The 19,766-nt window shown below is 39.0% G+C and overlaps 1 protein-coding gene across 1 annotated transcript; it reads right to left on the bottom strand.

Annotated features, from left to right (window-relative positions):
* Window positions 1–9,585: 9,585 nt before the first annotated feature.
* CLDN12 (claudin 12) lies at window positions 9,586–19,551 on the bottom strand. The gene is made up of 3 exons (XM_007195800.2): window positions 19,443–19,551; window positions 17,900–17,989; window positions 9,586–12,870 (listed from the first exon to the last, which is right to left on the bottom strand). The coding sequence occupies exon 3, from the start codon at window positions 12,835–12,837 to the stop codon at window positions 12,103–12,105; it is 735 nt and encodes a 244-aa protein (XP_007195862.1). The 5' UTR covers window positions 12,838–12,870; window positions 17,900–17,989; window positions 19,443–19,551; the 3' UTR covers window positions 9,586–12,102.
* Between the last annotated feature and the right edge of the window lie 215 nt (window positions 19,552–19,766).

Below are 19,766 nucleotides of genomic sequence, written 5' to 3'. Positions count from 1 at the left end.
TATTACTTAAAAAAAAATTTTATAACATACATAATACATGTTCATGGTAATATGTTCAAGTTGTAGAAAACTGTGCTATAGAGACAAAAGTAAAATTCTACTTATCTCACCAATATCTCATATGCACTCCCTAGAAGTGTCCACTGCTAATAGTTGTATGTGTGCACACGTGTAAATGTGTGTACTATACATCCTTTCAGATATTTTCTGTGCCTTTGCAGGGAAATAATTTTTCTACATAAAAGGAATCATATTATCAATATTATTCTACCCTTTGCATATTTTTGACACCTTTTCTCATCAGTATGGATACCTACCTCAATCTTAAGAGCTATATTTACATTTACCAATCTCCTTTACATTGTTAGGGGAAAACAAAGTTACCTACTTTACTAAAATACCACATAGATAAAAGACTAAACGTAAAAAACTAAACAAAAACAAAAAACTATAAATAACATACATGAGTATGTTCCATAACTAAACATACACGATTTTTAATTTTATCCTCTGGGAGAGGAGACAGCCTTTTAAAATATGACATAAAACAAAAATTATAAAGGAAAAAAAAACTGATATACCTGACTACATAAATATTAAACCTTTCCAAAGCAAAACAAACAAACAAAAAATCACAAAGTATAAATAATAAATGACAAACTGGGAAAAATATTTTCAATGCAAACTACAGATAAATGACTAATTTCCTCAATGTGTGCTGGCATTTCACTGATAAAGAAAAACAAGGCCAAACAAAATAAAAAACAAAAGAAAGAAAAAGGAAAAAAAGCCATAAAAAGATGAACTGCCCATTCATAAAGAAACGAAAATTAAAACAAAAAATGAACTTTTGGTAATTGTCATTGTTGGTATGATGTGAAGAACTATGTATTCACAGTTACAGTAGAAGTATAAGTTGGTGCAACCTTCTTTGGAGGGTGAATTGATACTATCAACATTCTAAATACACACATCCTTTCACTCAGGAATTCCACTCCTTGGTCTTTATCTCATATAATTAAGTATGTAAAAGGTGTGTACAAGAATATTTGTTATAGTGTGGTTTATATAGCAAGTTCTCACATTTAAATGAATTTTAGGAAAACACGTGAAACCATTTCTTAGAATTACTTAGAATAACCACTAGATGTCACAATTGTTCCACAAAAATAAAGCTATAGCCAAGGTAGATCAATCAAATATGAAGGCTAGAAAGAACTTTCTATATATAGTCCTTCACTTTAAGATAATTGGTACGTATACATGTCACTCAGTGCAACTCTACAGCAAGGACAGTTTAATATATCACAAAGTACTTTGCAAAACAGAACATTTCACAAAGTGATCTTCAAATTATCTTTTTAAAAAATGTTTTTCTCATAAAGAAGTCTCAATAAATTTTTATATGTTTTTACAAAACTTTAGCCTAAAATGCACTAAAATGGGGTAGGCTTATACGGTGTGATTTGGAAGCTTCCAGGAAGAACTCAGGCTTCAAAGAATCTCACCACAAACATGCATAATACCTTAAATTCCACCACTGAAGACTAATTTTGAGGAGTTTAAGGTTTTCCAGTCTTTAAAAGTGTTAACTGTAAAATACCTCTGGATGAGGTGAGACTTCAATTACTATTGCTGAATAGTTTTAAAGATTCATTGAGTTTAAACAAGAACAAGGCCCACTGTGAAAGAACCATAAAAAGGGTGCCTAGAAAAAGAGACAGGGTGGGGTGACAGCACACTAGAAAGCAGTGGCTCTTAGCCTGGGCTCTGCATGTCCACTCTATTGTCCTTTAAGCTAAATACAACACAATTCAGTGTGATCTTACTTCTGAGAAATGTGAATACTCTGGGGAACCTATGACCCTAGATAATATTTGGCTTATCGAAATCTGTATTGTCACAGATATTTCCTAATGCTCTCATATCGAGCTACATATTTTATGTTGATCTAAAGTAAATAAGCACAAATATATTAGGAAACAGATATCATTTATTTGTTTCTGTACTCATAAACTAATAGCTAAAGCAAATATTGAAACCTAATCCACATTTAGTTCCAATTAAGAAGTTCCAAATATAAGCAACTGCATGTAGACATAGGGCTAAATACATGTTTGGCTTTAAAATAAGAATTTATCAAAGAAAGAAGCAGGAGATGCAAATTAAACAGGAAGGTGAATCAACAGTGTTAGGTGATAACTTTTACAAATAGTTGCTCATTAATTTAGTTTTATATCAAATATAAAATACAATCATAGTAATGAAAAGGGCTAAGACGATCTCACCTTGGCAAAACAAAATATGGAATATCAAACCTGAAGATGCAGCTGCTTTTTAAAAATCTTTCACTTGCAAGGAATTACATTAATGAAGTGATATGTATAAGGATGTTTAGCTATAAATACCAGTCAGTTCCTAATACCTTCAGTCCATGGTGCTTTCTACAATTTTCAAAGCAGGTTTACATACTTTATGCGATTTTCTCCTATAAAATTACTTTTTTGGGATTGGTATAAAAAATACTAACAGCCTATTATCAATTTTCTCTATCCAATCTACAGGTCAAACTAAATTAAATATCTTTAACCTTAGGCACTTCAAAAAGAGGAAAATAAGTCTGCCTACTGAGTTTGTGGACAAATTTTTTAAAGCTAGAAATGACATCAGTACCCAGTCCCCTAGCCACCAACCCCCCAGCTCAGAGTAGAAACCACTCACAGCTCTGGCACGTGTCTCTTTCAGATGGACATGGCTTATAACTGATGAAATAGTAATACCTTTTCCTGGACCATGCCATGTTCCATTTTTCCTGTCCTAGAACTAAAGGGTAAGGGCTGCATCTTTATCCTAACATGACGGAAGAACAGTGTGGTAGCTCTATACTGTTTAAGGGCTAGGTCTCTTTTTTCCCCTAATTTATTTTATGTCATATTATTGGAGAACTGTGCAAATACACACCCTTCTCTCTTATAGACCAGGGGTCTTCTAAGTGGGATGCACCCATGATGATCCACTAGGGCAGTGGTCCACAAATTCCAACCCAGCCAAGTCCAGCCTACCACTTTTCTTTTCTCGAAATGTTTTATTGAGGTAAAATACACATAACATAAAATTTACTATCTAAACCATGGTTAAGTGGACAGTGCAGTGGTATTAAATACATCCTAATGTTGTGCAACCGACACCAAGGGCTGAGTAATTTGTAGTGTCTCCTCCATCCACTCAAACTCCTGTCCATCAGAGCAGCCTCAACTTTTCACTGGGCCCCTTCCCCAAGTCAAATAAGTTGTTTCTCATTCCCATATTTGCCCCTAAAATTGTAGTAAAAGGGGAGGGGCAGGTCTTATAACTATTGGCCCAATTTGTGTTCCCTTGAACTTGTAATGCATTTTGAAGAGAGACATACTTGTTATCTAAATCCAAACATTAGCATGGACTGCACTCTTGTTTTTTCTGGGGACACAAACCATCTATAAAGGAAGCTTCTGATATGCAACATGACACCTTGCTTCACCTTCTTCATTCTCAGCCCCAACATTAGGTAAGGGTGAGCAGAACTTAAAGAAAAATCCATTGCACCCTCACAACCACCTTTTAAAAGAAGTAAGGTGGGGCTTCCCTGGTGGCGCAGTGGTTGAGAATATGCCTGCCAATGCAGGGGACACGGGTTTGAGCCCTGGTCTGGGAAGATCCCACATGCCGCGGAGCAACTAGGCCCGTGAGCCACAGCTACTGAGCCTGCGCGTCTGGAGCCTGTGCTCCGCAACAAGAGAGGCCGCGACAGTGAGAGGCCCGCGCACAGTGATGAAGAGTGGCCCCCGCTCGCCGCAACTAGAAAAAAGCCCTCGCACAGAAACGAAGACCCAGACAAAAATAAATAAATAAATAAATAAATTTATTAAAAAAAAAAAAAGAAGTAAGGTGGATTTTACTGGTCTCAACGTACAGATGTAGAAACTGAGAAACAGGAGCAGGGATTTTCACATGCCTGCTCAAGTTTGCCCACTTAGTGAGACAAGACCTGGAACTATAGAGATCTCAGTGCTCCTGACTCCACATCCAATGCTCTGTCTGCTACATACCACTGGAATAAATTAAGAATTTCAAGACAGCAACCAGACTATTAAACCAAGGGTAGAGCCCTGCTAAGCACAGGGCCTCACGTGACTGCACAGGTCCCATGAAGCCAGTCCTGCCCTCATGACACAATGCCTTCCAAAAGCACAGATCCAGCGGGAGCTGGGGGAGCGCAGGGGGGTGCTTCTTATATGTCCTTGTTATGATTTGTCTCTATGCCACAGTAAAAGCATTGCTAATTTCTCTTGGCAGTGAGAGTGACTTTGCTTCTAACAAAAAATTCAGAGGCATCTGTAGAAACAAAAACAAATATATAAACACAGAAAAAAAAGGCTGCCAGTCTCTTGATAAGTGACTGACAATAGCAGGCTTTCTAAGTAAAGATGATTTTTCTTTTTTCTTTTACATTTTTCTCTTTGGAACATCTTAAACTTTGATTCCTTTACTTCCTTAACAATCACATACTTTTGTTCTCTGAATAAACTAAATTTCTGTTCATCATTCTTTCATGGTATCACTTCTAAAAGCAAGAATTTCACTTGAGCTGAACTATAGATAATTCTCATTTACCACAAGGTGTTAGGTCTTCCTTAATTCTTGCTCTGTTCCCTGTCAAAGCTAGTTTAATTCCACTGGCATTGCGGTTCCACCCGGGGGGGTGGGGGGGTGGGGGGGGGGAATTTACTAGTCTCTCCCTACTCCCTATTAATGGCTTTCTCCACCTTAGTGCCTGACAAGTTGTACAGGCTGGGTGGGGAGAGAAGCAACCTAAAAAGAGTAGGGAAAGTTGGCTTCTGATGCTTTCCATTACTGAGCCATCCACTGCCGCCTGCCACCCCCATCCCGGGTCACATTTTCTCCTATGAATCTCTTTTACTCCCCAACCAAGGAGCTCAGTGTCCTTAGGCTGCTGCCCTCTGGGCATCCTAAGCCACCTAGCTTGCCCCCTTTACAGGCCAAGTGTTAGGAAAGCAATCAGATTAACTTTACTGCACTGAAATATCAATACAATTCAGCTTCCCTCTCCCAGCTTCCCTATCTCACAATTGCTGCCACAGGCTTTTATCTTGCTGTTTGTTCTACCAAAGGGAGGTATTACCTGTCAACTCAACAGTCTAATGAGTCTCAGAATCAGCTATTTCCTCATCTACCTAGGAAACTATCAGTTTTATTTTCTTCCTGAAGGGCTGACCCCAGAAATAATTGGACGGTTAGATAAAAACAAATGATTTTTTTATAGGTATGGTTTATTTGTTCCTGGTAACCAGAGAACAACATAACCACTATGTATATCAGATTTGACTGTAAATGCATTTAACATCTATTCCAACCTCCATGAATGTTTATTCTTAGTTTATTTCCCTGATAACAAAGGCAGTCACTTATAACCTAGCCAGAATTAGAGAGAACTCTGCTCCCAACCTAAGCTCAGATCCTTCTCACCTCCCACCCCCAACATACACACTTCAGATTAGGCTCTTTTACCACATTTTGGCAAAAAATATTCAGCACTTTCCAAGGGAATCTGGGATCATGAGAGGGATTTTTTTTCTGATATGGAGCAAGGAAATCTCACAATACCTCTTCATAGCATTAAAACAAATATTCCTCAAGATTGGCCCCCTGCATTTGCTTTATGCTCTTTTATTAGTCATCTATTGCTGTATAACAAATTGCCCCCAAAACACAGCATCTTAAAACAATAATAAGCATTATTTCACACAGGGTGTGTGGGTCAGGAAGTTGGGGGCAGCTTGGCTGGGTGATTCTGGCTTGGGATCTTTCAATCAGGTTGCAATCAAGATGTTGGCCAGGGCTGCAGTGATCTGAAATCTGCTTCCAACATGGCTTTCTTACATGGCTGGCAAATTGGTACTGGCTGTTGGTAGGAGGCCTTGGTTCTTCCTAAATTAACCATAGGGCTGTGTATGTCCTCACAACATGGCAGCTGGCTTCCCCTCAGAGCAAGTGATCCAAGATAGAGAGGCAGAAGCTACAACATCTTTTATGACCTATGCCTCAGAAGTCACAGGCTATCATTTCCGCCAAATTTTATTGGTAACACATGTCAGCCCTGTTCAGCGTGGGATAGGACTGCATAAGGATATGAATACCAGGAAGCAGGGATCATTGGGGGCCATCTTAAAGGCTAGCTATCACATTCATCATGCCATACAGGAAACAGAAATTCCTTGAATAAGGTATGTAACCAATCTAGAGGTCCCTGAGAGGGGATATTCCCTATTATTTATTCTTGAATTTGCATTGTTACACATTAGACTTGTGAGATATTGTGTCAGTAATTGCTAAAAGTCTGATCAGCTGTGGACACAGTGAAAAAAATCTCTTTCTAGATAACTTGTGTGGCTGTGCTATGCCAGGCAGTTTGTTTTTCCTGGCTCTATATTCTTTGATGTACTCTTATCTGTTCTACTGCACAAGACCTACCACTCAGACTTAAAACAAGAGTTTAGACTCTGATCTGAGAGGTAACTGCTGAATTATTTTAAGTAGAGGAGAGACTAGGTCATACTTGCATTCATTAGGTTCCTTCTGTTGTCTGTGTACAGGATGGGTTGGTGGTGGGGAGGGACATAGAGCAATACTGGAGGTAGAGAGACCCATTAAAAGTCTATATCAGAGAGTCCCTTTATCACAGATAAGGTTTTACAGCTCTCAGCACTTGCTATAATTCCCAGTTTCCCAGGGGGGGAGGGAGGCGGGGAGGGAGGGAGGGAGGTGGGGAGGGAGGGAGGGAGGAAAGAAAACAAAAGGAAAAAAAAACCAAACTCTAATTTGTAGCATTTGCCAATTTCTGGGGCATCAATACTTCCACCATGGCCAATTTCAAACTACCAACATGATGTCACTGGGCGAAGAGTTGGGAAGAGATGTGCACAACCGGCCGGTACCACCGGGCTCCAGCAGCCACTGCTACCTTCGAGCTGTTAAAGCAGAAGCAGCCAGGAGCAGGTTAGCAGGTCAGAACATGAGCCAAAGCCCTCATTCACGTGGCCAGCAAGGGGAAAGACAGGCTTCCTAGGCACCTGCTCACCCCAGAGGGGGACTGCCAGGACCCGGGGTCCCCACTATCTGCAGAAACTTCCTGGTGCTAAACTCCCCACCTGGACTGTCCAGAACACAGGATTAGCCTGAGAATGAGGACAAGAAAAGGGACATGGGGATAGAGGCAAAAATTATTTTTAAATTTAAATGAATTAACTGTATTTATTTACTAGAAGTACCCTTTCAAACTGTTAAAGAGTGAATCTTGGAGCGAGGCCACTATATATAAAGCAGTTGAAGTATCAATAATGCCTTTTCTCTTAATGAGAAGCTGTTAAATTTCTTCTATAAAGCAAAACCCTGGAGACATGAATCTATATTTTTTTCTATAGAGGATTTTAGTGAACAAGGACCACTCAAAATCATGATTACTACATTCCTGCTAACAGGACCCAGTCATACTGGGTTTTTCATACAAAATAAGAAAAAATTTCTCTCCTCATTCACCATCTCATTTTCTTCGTCAAAATTTGCTGAAGGATTTCACATAACAGTCTGGAAAGCTGGCATATTTCCAAACAAATTAAAACAAACAAACCCAAATTTCCTGTTAATAGCAGATTTGGATATGACTACTAGGCAGGCTATAGTTGTGCTTTTTCTGAGTTCCACAGTCCTGCAGTGAGGTTTTAAAGGGCTCTGGCATGCTATGTCACTGACAGAGAACCTTCCTGGGCTGGAGGGTGGTGAGACACCCACCAGGACAGGGAGAATGACCTTCTCCTAGAAAGGTTACTCCAGTGTGGGGCAGGGGAAAGAAGGGGAGATAGCCCTTAGGCTAACCTATCAGTATACTTCAGGATTGAAGATACTGCTAAGCAATGAAATGGGACAGCTAATTAAGATCCCATGAGTCCTGTGGTTCTGTCACTTTGATTTACATCTCTTCTGCAAGGACCTTTCCTTTTTATTTTTCCCAGAGAAACCTGACACAAGCTCTTCAAGTTCTCTCCTAAAAGAGTTACTGTAGGAAATATTTTAGAGACAACTTAGGCTGTAAGGTTTTATGCTTTTCTATTAAAATGAAGAGGTGTGAGATCAGGAGAGGTAGAGGAGGAAGCAAAAAGTATAAGTGGAACTGACAAACTGCACGCTTCCTCAAGATTAGTCTCAAGCTATGTATTTTTAATGGAAACACCACAAAAGCAATGATCTGACCTTCTTGTTGCATATTAGAAGGTGCATGGTGTTGGTTTGTTGTATTGGTGATAAATTTAATCACTTGGTTAAGGCTGTGTCTGCCAAGTTTATCCACTAATAAAGTTACTACTTTTCCCTCCGAAATTAGTAATTTGTGGAGCAGTATTTTGAGACAACGTAAATATCCTCTTTCTCATCAAACTTTCACCAACTAGTTTCAATTCTATTGATGCTTTCCCAACTCCATCTATTTTTCCATATTTATTTGGTATTTTACTGTAAGAAACAACTTTTCTTTCTTCCCATTTGTATCAGTAGGGATGCATGGATTTTTGCTTTATTTAATGGATTATAACCCATTACTATTATTTTGATGCTCAGATTGTCCCAGATTTGGCCAGTGGGAACCTCTTTAAGCCGGCTTCTGTGTAATTGGATAAGTCCCCATCATTCTTTGACCATTTCCTTTACGGAAGACGATGTGCTGGGCTCATCTTGTACTTTCCCTACCCCAGGAGTGGAATCGGTCTTTTCTCCAAGGAGCTCTGTGTAGGGTTTTTTTTAAAACACTGGTCTTGGATAGTGGTTGCAAGGCATCTATATTTCTCACTTCTGGTTGGTAAATCAGTCTCTTGTGAGTTTGGTTAGCATGAAGAGTTTCTCTAGCATTTCAGCCACCCTCAGTGAGACTGTGCAACCAAGGGGCAGACTCCAGACTGTGGTGTGTTAGTATAATCAGCTATGGGGATGGCCAGCTTGAAGCAGCTTTGGATTTCCAGTGCAACGTACGGCTCTGGCATCTAATGTCCCACCAGAGAGCCTTGGGTTCAGTAAGGAGTGCTTGTGAATGCTCTCACCAGGAGGCAGAAAACTAAGAGCTCATTCCAGGCTCCAGAAATTCTGAGGTGACTTACCTGTTAGGACTGCTTTTCCTGTTAACCTCGAGTTCTGAAGAGTAAGGAAAGATCCTCCCACTTAACCATTTGAGAACTCCCAATCTACAAGATCACAGACCGCTGAAACACTCCATTGATGAGGCAAGTCTGGCACATTTGACTTTATTTGGTGTTTTTTTTGTGGAATGTTGAAATAGTCCAGTGAACTCCAAAGACCACTCTTAGAACTGAAGGGTCCTGATGCTTCTGAAATAATAATGCCAAGTTTTCCAATTCCATTCCAATTGCTATTCTACAGGGCTTTAAATGGTGCTGTGTCTTTTTCAATTTCCACATATTTGAGAAACATTTCTCAAAATATATCAACTTAAAGCACTGACAAAATGAGGATAGAAACAGAAACTTGTAAAAATACATCTTTTAATAAACATCAAGTACAGTGCAGTTTTATCGAGGTTTTACATTGCAGTTTACAGCAAACATATTATCTGTTATAGTGTATATTTATTTACAAGTAAAGTAAGCTCAGGGTTTTTTTCTCCCATGGTTGGATAAACCAAATCTGGTGGATCATACTACATTTAAGGTTTTCCAAGCTTCTGTAAAAGGCCTTTAACATTAAGAGACTTGTAACAACAAAAAAAGATATCCCCCATCACAATGATAGACTGATGAATGCTCAAAAGTTATTAAAAAGAATTATAAATACTTGATTTCCTTTGATGGCTTTGAAGACTAGCTCCTGATAGCAAATCTGAAATATTAATGACAGTAAGGGAAACAATTGTTTCTTTTGCCAAGTGAATCTATAATAAATACTAATTAGAGGCTACAGATTATGAAAAGAATCCGAAAGATTCTTACAGGAAAAGTTTAACATTTTATATACATGATCCCATGGACTAAAAACTGTCTAGAATATTAATGGCTGAGTCTGCTTTTAACATTGTTTATACAAAGAATGGTGGAATTCGACACTTTTGGACAATTTCAGTGAGAGAGGGGACAGAAATTAATTAGCAAAGGGGGAAATTAATATTAATCTCAAAATTCTACCTGATGCTGTCTTGGAATGATCAAGACTCAGCTATATCTGAGAAGAATTAAAAGAACTGAAGGAAATCAGAAGCTATAGCTAAGAAAACCATAGTTTTGCATGCTTTCAACTGATGGCATTTAAAAATTATACAACTGTATTTACTTGCTATGTACATAAACTAGTGTTTGGAATTAGAAACAAAAGTACCATTTACGTCCACAGAAGTACCAGAAGCATACTCAGATTTGCAGAAGAGGCACAATAATCTGTTAACATGCAACTAGCTGTCTGTGAAATTTGTAATGGATAATAGAACAAAATCCCCATGAACATAGTACTAATGTGTAGCAAATTACATCAAATAAACAGCTCAAATTCATAAGGGTAAACACCCAATATCCCTGAATTTCTAAGCATTCATCTCGGTGTTAACATGGCTTCCTCTAAATGTTACCCCATTAGAAAGATTTTAAATATTCCTCCCTCTTTAATACATCATCATACTTTCAGAGGTGAAAAGGGAACAACTTAATCTTTACCACTTTTGCCCATCCATTCTTATGAATCTGATATCATGTTATTACAGTGTCTAGGCTAATGTAGGTGCTCTAAAGGATCCAACAAACTGAATTTCTGGGTTCCAAATATTGCTGGTATTGTACAATAAGCCTGTCTGCCAGAAAGCCATGTCTCTGGGTGAAATATATTCCTAGATCAATGCTTGAGAAGTGAAGACCAGCTGCCACTGAAGTCAGACTGTTCCCTAATTGTCAGATAACAGTTTGATCTTCTCTATTTAATTAAAATTTCTTAGTAGATGGGACCAGATCTCATACTTTGCATGTATCCTCTATAGCACCTAGTAAAGTGTTGGGCAAAGATATATCCTCAAGGAAATAATCGGTGATGGGGGCAGGAACTGAATCAAGGGTGAATGCGGTCATGGTGAAGCCATGCCTCACTTCACCCATCACCCAAAAGGCAGCCACCAGAATGAACCTCTAATGTTGTCACTGAAGAACAGATGCTTGTCCCCTACCACTGTCTAAAGGAGAACTAACCACTCGGGCCTCTTTTTCTCTTAATCACTAAGAGATTATACGTGGGCATGAGTACCACTTGGTGGATGATATCTGGAGAAAAGTTTTTCTGCCTCAGAGGAAGCACCAATCCATCACATGGCACTTTAATAATACAACTTATAGAACTATTAACTTTTAAAATTATGTTAAATGTTATCCATACTAATAGATATTTTAAATGTTAGGCTTATTCTCTCTGACATCACTTAAAATACATTTTATTTTTAAACACAGGCATGAGGTAGAAGATTAGAACTCACAAAAGAAAGTCATCTTCAAAATACCAAACTCTATTCAATACAATTAGCCCCGAGAAAGAAGTAAGAAAAGTTACAGCCTAAGCTGGTAGACTGGCTACTGTTAAAATATTACCCTTACCTGAAAAAAATTTTTTAATTTGAAATTGCCCTTTTTTCTCAATTTAAGGTACTGTAGCAAAAGGACAATACACATTCTGAAATACTCATAAGGATCGCTTATAAGAGCTTCTCTTAGCAATCATTTTTTACTATGTTGCTCTAAATCACCTCAATTGAGACACAGGTCCTTTCCACCGAAATAACTGATCAGGTATCAACCTGGAGGTTAAAAATCCTTCTAGCATAAAAAGATAAAAGGAATGATTCACATTTAAATATTGTACTTTTCATAAAAACTAGCAGCACTTCATCTTACTAAGACATACTAATTTGGCTTCACTGACTGATCAGAAACAAAGGAAAATGTATATAGGTCCAAGATAGCTCCTTGCACAAGGGAAATGGGAGGCTACAAGTTTTCTTTAGCAACTATTTCCCCACTAGGTGGTGTGTGAAACTACTGGAATGTCGATTTCTATGGCAGAGAGGCGGGAGCGTGCTGAATAGGGCTGTGAATATGTATGCATACTGGGAGGATGGGAGTACAGCGGTTGCCAGAAAGGAGAAGGCAAAGATTTGCATGCACAGTACCAAATAAACAGTAGAAGGGAAGTCGTAAACAAGCCCCCAGCACTAGCAATAGTGACATACACTGCATAGTCAAACATAAAGACTGGCTCGAACTTCTTGTTCAGATGGATGTTATAAAAGATGACCCAGATGGATGGGGAGAGGCTCACAGTACCTGCCAGGAAAAACAGCAGCCCGGCCACCAGATGGCAGCCGGCACTATTGACCAGACACTTGGCCAGTTTGATGTTGGGCACCGAGGACCTGAAGGCGGTGTTACACATTCCAATCAGGCAGAGCAGCAGGGCCCCCGTTGCAATCAGGATGCTGAGGGGCAGGGCAAACTGGAGGACCCGCAGGTCCAGCTGGTCAACTGATGAGTACCAAGTAGTGTCGTACATCAGGCAGTCATTGCCCCCGTCGTACCGGGCACACTTCACCCACAGGCCTGTGTAAACAGTCAGGTTCTTCTCATTTCTGTTGAACGTGATCAGTCGTAATTTCCTCCAGTTGGGAAGCAGAGTCCCCGCAAAGAGGCCTGCTACCGAGGCGATCCCACACAGGAAGGAGAGGACCGTGGCTGCATGGACATCCCGACAGCCCATGGCAGGCAGGCTTGTGCAGTACTGCCAGTCAGACTAGGGGGTGACACACAAGAGGACAAATCATGAGGGGACAACAGGAGAGCACGGTGCTGACTGGAAACACAACCCATGACATCAATGCAAACAGGGAAATTCTGTCCCTTGTCTCCTCTCCATGTACAATATGAATGTATATAAGCACACATGCATGTGACCTCAGAGCACAGCTGCACACACACACGATTGCTTACTACTGCCTGGGTCATATAGCAACTAGAGTCTTCACACATGAGTATTTTTCTACACAGTGCATCAGAGGAACAACCAAAATAATTTCAGATTCTCTTAACATCACATCAGAAATTCTCTCAGTTGTCCAAAATCACTCATTCAACAACCACATTTCAAGCACTTTGATGTGTCAGACACTCAAATATATAGGGTCAAAGCACTCATCAACCGTCAACTACAAACACAAATTCGGCTTCAAATGCTCACGCAAATGTAAAATAAGACCAGCATAAAAGACAAAGGCATAGGGAAAGAAGCACTACAGGGCAGCAGAGTGGTTGAGGGCAGACTCTGAGCCAGACTGCTTGGGTTCCAACCCCCAATTACTCACTTACTAGCCAAGTGACCAAAGTCACCTTGGGTCAACAACAATACTTCTGTGTGCCTCATTTTCCTCATCTGTAAAATGGGAAAAGTAACTGTGCCTACCTCACAGGGTTTTCTAAGTATTCAATGAGTTAATATAATGTCAAATGCTTAAAGTTATATCTGGTGCCTCGTAAGTGTGATGCAAGCATTAACTACTTCTTAGCACTCAGTGATCAGCTCAGTGCTTGGCATCCTGGAGCAGTTCAAAGAACATCTGTTGAATAAACGTTAAATAAAAAAAAAGCAAACATCTCATTCCTATATACCAGGCATACCAGAAAATCACAAAACGTAAATAGACTCCTCTCCAATGAGTTACTCAAACGAAAAAGAGAGAACAAAGGTCCCTGAAATTATTCTACTCATCTACTTCCTGACTGGTTCAAGATGACGGGCATGCATTTCAGGTTATTAAACTATTGGTTATTGGTTATTATACTAATATACTATGATTGGTTAGTCTACTATTACTGCTCATATAAGATGAACACAAAGATTTCTGAAGAAATGACAACCTATCTCTATTAATGCTATTATAAGGAAAAAGAAAAAAAGTAGCCAGGCCTTTCATCTCAAATTAAAAGGCTGTGTTCTTTTTCTGTATACAACAAATTATAAAAACCAGTATATTATTCAGCTTTATTTCTTCAAGAGTTTGAAACTCACTCTCCAAACACCACTCAAATATATTTTCTCTGCCTTCCATCATGCCTCCTATGAGACAACAGAACAGACTATTTTAATTTACTATATATTTAATGCAATCACATGAACTAGGAATAATTTTACTAGCAGAAAACATATACGTATGTGTACATACCTATCCACACACATACATATATAAGTGTACAATATAAAAATCGGAGTTTAAGCACAAATGACCATTTTTTAAAGTCCTCAAGTTAAGCATAACTAGTTCTAAGTTTCTCTGCTCTTAGTTTACTACTTGTTTATCATGCTGTCTTCTGTCAATATTACCAAAAGTAGTAATTGTTTAAGAAAATGTTATGGATGAAAATACTTCAAACAGAGGAATTATGGTCCTAATTTATTTTTTTCCTGCAAATTTTAAATGCTTAATTTTAGCAACCATCCAACCACCTTAGTCCAACAATGGAAACTCTGGTGCAAGTTTGAGGATGTTTACCCTGGAAAATGCCACTACTGTTGTCAGTCTCTAGAATCCAGCTTCCTGTTGGTTTCTGCTCATTCGCCTATCCCCCCAGTATACTGTAAGTAACTTGCACAGTGCCTGGCACAAGAGTCATTTTAGGAATATTTGAATAAATAAATACTGGGCCCCGACCCAAGGCCACAGCAACTCACAAAGGCAGGCTATTAATGACGTAGAACTGGACAAGGAAGTAGCCATTACTAAGCAATCATTCATTCAACAGCTATTTACTGAGTATCTAGCACATGCAAAACACTCTGTTAGGCCCTAGAGGGACACTGAGGCCATTAAGATCTGGACCTTGCCCCAGTGTGCTAACAGTCAGACTGAGGGAAAGAATATGCTGTTTTATAAGAACTCAAAATGCTGATAATGAAAGAGATGTCTGATTATTACCTATCAAGTGATTATTGTTAGGTATTAAGCAAAGTGACCCAATAAGATACCTGTTCATAAAAATGTATCATTCAGTGTTAGAGAAAAACTGAGCAATGAAAGAGAATGAAGATTTAATCAATGTTGTAAAGACGTAAGAAAAAGTTTCCCCCAGTATCTTTCAAAGCTTCAGAACTCCTTCAGATAACCCATGCAAAGTCCTAACCCAATCACAATTCCTTCCTGCTTTCAGAGGTAGGGGACAAATACTTGGAGTATCAATGTAATTGAGATTTCTTCAATCAAGCTGCCCTGTACCCCTGATTCCTACAACGCAAATGGAATGAGACACAAGATCAGTATGAATGACTTTGCTATTGATAAATAAATTTCTGTAGTTCTTAGCCTACAGACTATCAAATGACACTGATAAACAGAGGTGGGTCAATAGTCAATATCTATTTCAGTATCAAGTGTGTTCAAATTTATCCTGCATCAAATCAATACAAGTGTTATATCAGTCCCCTGAATTTGCGTCTGCTGAAGTATTCTTAGCTCAGATCCCAGAGACTAACTAACAGTCCTATTTTAGAGAGCCAACAAGTATACCACGGCATTTTTCAGAAGGGAAATACTATTAACCTCTATTTAACTAAATTTCAGTCTCAGTGCTGGAATTAATGTCCTTGCTCTTTGTAACTTTCTTTGGCTGCTTTACTTTTTATACCCTGCTCTTAACTCCACATATGTATGATTTGATGGTAAGTAGTATATCTCACTAGAGGGATGAAGTAACATTTTACAGGGATAGTTGGGAGAAGGAATATGTTTAGTGATTTAAAACTGAAAGATATTGCTGACTCTTAGAGCTATACCAATTAATTTCGAATCTGGAATAATTTTTTCAAATGCAAATCTGATCATTTCACTACATTTCTTACCATTCAATAGCTTCCTATTGAATAGCTTCCTCAGAGTAAAGTTTTAAATCTTTCCCATAGTTTCCAAAGTTTTAAATCCCACCATTTGGTTCCTGCCAGATTCTCAGTCTCCTTATTGTGTCATCCTCCCACCTTACATATTACTGTCTATGTAGCCATACTGCTTTTCTTTTAACTTCTCAAATTTTGTTTTTCAATTTGGCTAAGGGCTTTTTCTCATGCTGTTTTTCCTCCTAGAACTTTCTTAATCCCATCCTATTCTTTGCTTAGCTAACTCGTACTCATCTTTCTGGTTTCCAGGGAGTCTGGCCCTAAACCTCCCCTCTCTTCCCCCACCCTTCACCTTCCCCCTGCCCCTAGTTACACGCTCTGGCTGCACCTTCATACTTTTTCTTTGGTAGCAGTGATTATGCTTATATTCCCTGTGCAATGTTTACCTTTCTGACCAGACTGTAAATTTCAGGAGGACAGAGAGCCTTCTGTTTTATTCACTGTGTCCAACACTGGCACAGAGAAGGCACTCAATTATTTGTTGAATGAATGAACAAACAAACAAATGGAAGGTCCATGTGAGTATGGTCAGGACACAGAAAGTTAAAAATTTGCTCTAGGATCAGTTCCACTCATTTCATTCATTCACACTCTGTGTTTTGAAGCCTTCAAACTGCTTCTAGAATGCTGCTTTCCATTCTTTATTGGCCAAAGCCTCTCATTTTTAAAAATAAAGTTCATTTTCTTCCCCCCAGAAACTTCCCAAGAAAGATGAGGCCATTCCCAGGTATTTATATACAGCCTATGCTTCTAGAAACACATATCTAAGTCTGGCGACACTGGTTAACTTCCACAGTGGTTAGAGATTCGATCAATTATGGCTCTGTTGATTCTCGTGTTTTCAACTTAACAGGTATGTTACATACGGGATTCGCCCCTTGCCATTAAGAGTGGTTCATATATCAAATTAATGTTTGCTTATCAAAGTTAAACAATTATATTTTTATTTATATTTCCTCTTTAAAATATTTCTCTCAATGAGGAAAAAAACATCTTTTTGCCATATGAAAACCCCTTATTAGGGACTGCAGCAAATGTGCAAGGCTAAGAACACACTAACAATCTGAGGCGCACCCATGAACAGTAGCTGGCTGACAGTCTTGAGCTGGGTTGTATATACAGATGTGTGGGCTTGCTGTTTCCATCTGGGAGGCAGCTTGGTATTGTAACCCAGGCAACCCCAAGACTCGTATGCCAGTCATAAACTACCATTTGCAAACTGGAAAAGTCACCTATGTCCTCTGCATCTTAAATTTCTCAAATGTCCCCCAAGGTAGCTATGAGATCATAAATAGTAAAGCCCTTTGTAAAGCAGAATAGGGTCAGGAATTTAAGTCTGTAATGATTATTGGTAGGTTTATCTGAGAGCATTCTCTTTGAGAGTAGTTACTGACCAAATCAGACAAGAACTCTGTTCAAAACACCAACTTCACATTTGTCACCTAACTGTTCCACAATGACTTGCAGAGAAGTAGATGGATAAATTTTTGTACACAATTAAAGGTTATCAAAGATATTTCAAATAAAAATATTTTCAAAAGAGTATCTTTCCTGTGGTTTGGAATAGAGTTCAAAGAAGTTTGGAGCAGGAATAGTGGCTAAGAGCTTAAAGAATTACCAGATCCATTATTGTATTTTTTCAGGAACAATTCTAAGGAATAGATACATAAGAACACATCTGTAATAGCAGCTACATTAATCCTTGGTAGTAACACTAGCAGTCCCTTCTACCGTAATTTGGGTTTTCTTAGAAACGGTAGATCATCAACATAGCACTTGCAATAGAGGTTTGTCCTATAACTTTATTTTGTTAAACAAGAGAAAAAGTGTCATCTGATATATGGTAGCAAAAGGAAGAGATATAATCAAGGAATGTACTTACTCTTTGAGGTACTTGATAGTTCTAAAACAACTTTAATCAACTTAGAAGAAATATATGCACATCTGAACACACAGCACAGATGATCTGGACCTAAAGAAATAGGAAAAGTACTTCAGATTAATATGGTACTAGTTTAAAAACTCAATTTGAATTCACAGGGCATTAGGAAAAGTAATTAGCAATCATCTGAAACCAATGAAATCTTAAACCAAAAAAGGTGGTCAATGAGTTAAAAAAGAAAAAGGCAGTTTATTCTTAAATTCACACAATATCTATATGTGAGATACAGAAGAAAAAATTAACCCTCATTTTGTGATTCAAGAAGATAGGAAAAATAAGGATAAAAGTCACTTTACTGTCCTAGAAATAGATAATCAATATTTAATGAATTTTTTAGATCCTTTCATGACTATAGTGAAAGAATGGAGGGCCGATGAAACACTGTGTGATCAGTTGTCTTGGCATAAAAGACATTCATGATGTTTCTTTTATACCTTTTAAAAGGATACTGACAAAACTAGTCCAAGCTGATTCACACTGTGCCTCCTAAAATTTGCATCTAGAATGTTTGAGTTTATAGTTCCACCAATAGCTCAACCCGCCATTTAAACGTTTCCATATATCTTTCTTAAGCATCAACAACTTCCTCTTCAAACACTATTTACCTCAAATAGGAGGATGAGAAGGAAAACTTGTAAACACCTGAAAACTTCCTGGATTAAGGCTATATCACTAGCCCTACTACGATCATTAAGTAGAATGATGTTCCCAACAGTCTGCACAGAAGTGATTTCAATCAGGTGTTTTTTTTGTTTTTGTTTTTCTCTTTTCCAGATGTATGTCTGGGTTGGTTTCAAGCACAACTGCTCACTCCGAAGTTAAGTGAAATCATTTTTATAATAGAAAACACACAACAGGATCTCTGAGCAATCATTTTTAAGTGGGGTCACCAAGTCTGGCTTTCTAATGTCGTGACTAGCCTCTTGCAAAGCCTGTAACACAGAACTTGGGCTTCAGAGGAAAGCAAATCAAGCTTCCAGAGAAGCCTCCCCTCCACCCCCCACTCCCTTTGAGCTGTGTCCTCAGGAGCACCAGAGCTAGCAGAAAAAAGAAGGAAAAAAAAAAAAAAAGAGCTTTCCAGGTTAGAACCAGTGGAAAGAGACCGCAAAAGTGACTATGAACGCTCTCAGAAAAACCCATCTGCAACACTGAGTGGGTTGAACAGCGAGCAGGTCATCATTACACAACCAGCATGAGCTGCTGATTCAAAAATAGCAACCTGCAGCTCCACACCGCACACCCGGCCAGGCAAGCCCCAAGCCCCTGGCTGCCCCGACCAGACACCTAGACATTTTCATACTCCTGGGTCCAAAATAATTTTTTAGAGCTCTACCAAATACCTCCTCACTCAGTGTTCACGTCCGCAAATGTGGTCAGCATTTTTCAAGGCTAAATGACTCCCGTCATTTAAGCAACCTTACACAAAATCCTCAACTACTTATGCAAAAGACCCAGAAATCGGAACATTCTTGACCAGACCTACCTGTTTCTCACATCCAGAGCATTTTACTCGCCCACACTGAGGAACCTCTTAGACCGTCTCCCTCTCCGCGTCCCAGGAAGTGCGTTCCCAGTGAGCCACACCAGAGGCTTCTGGGACTCGTAGTCAGGTTCCCTAAACCAGAATGTCCTGGATGACTGGGAGACTACAATTCCCAAAATCCACTGGGCCGGCAGTCCCAGGCAATATCCTGGGACCACTTCCCGCCCTCTGCTCCGCTTCCCACCTCCACCATTCCTCTAGCTCCTTCAGTTCCGTCCAGATTTGAGTTATAGGTCTAAAAAACAGTTAACGGAAACAAAACTA

Source organism: Balaenoptera acutorostrata, chromosome 7 (assembly GCF_949987535.1).
Source record: "Balaenoptera acutorostrata chromosome 7, mBalAcu1.1, whole genome shotgun sequence".
In the NCBI taxonomy this organism is placed as follows: domain Eukaryota; kingdom Metazoa; phylum Chordata; class Mammalia; order Artiodactyla; family Balaenopteridae; genus Balaenoptera; species Balaenoptera acutorostrata.
Note: the sequence above shows the minus strand (reverse complement) of the source record. Positions and strands in the feature narration are given on the sequence as shown.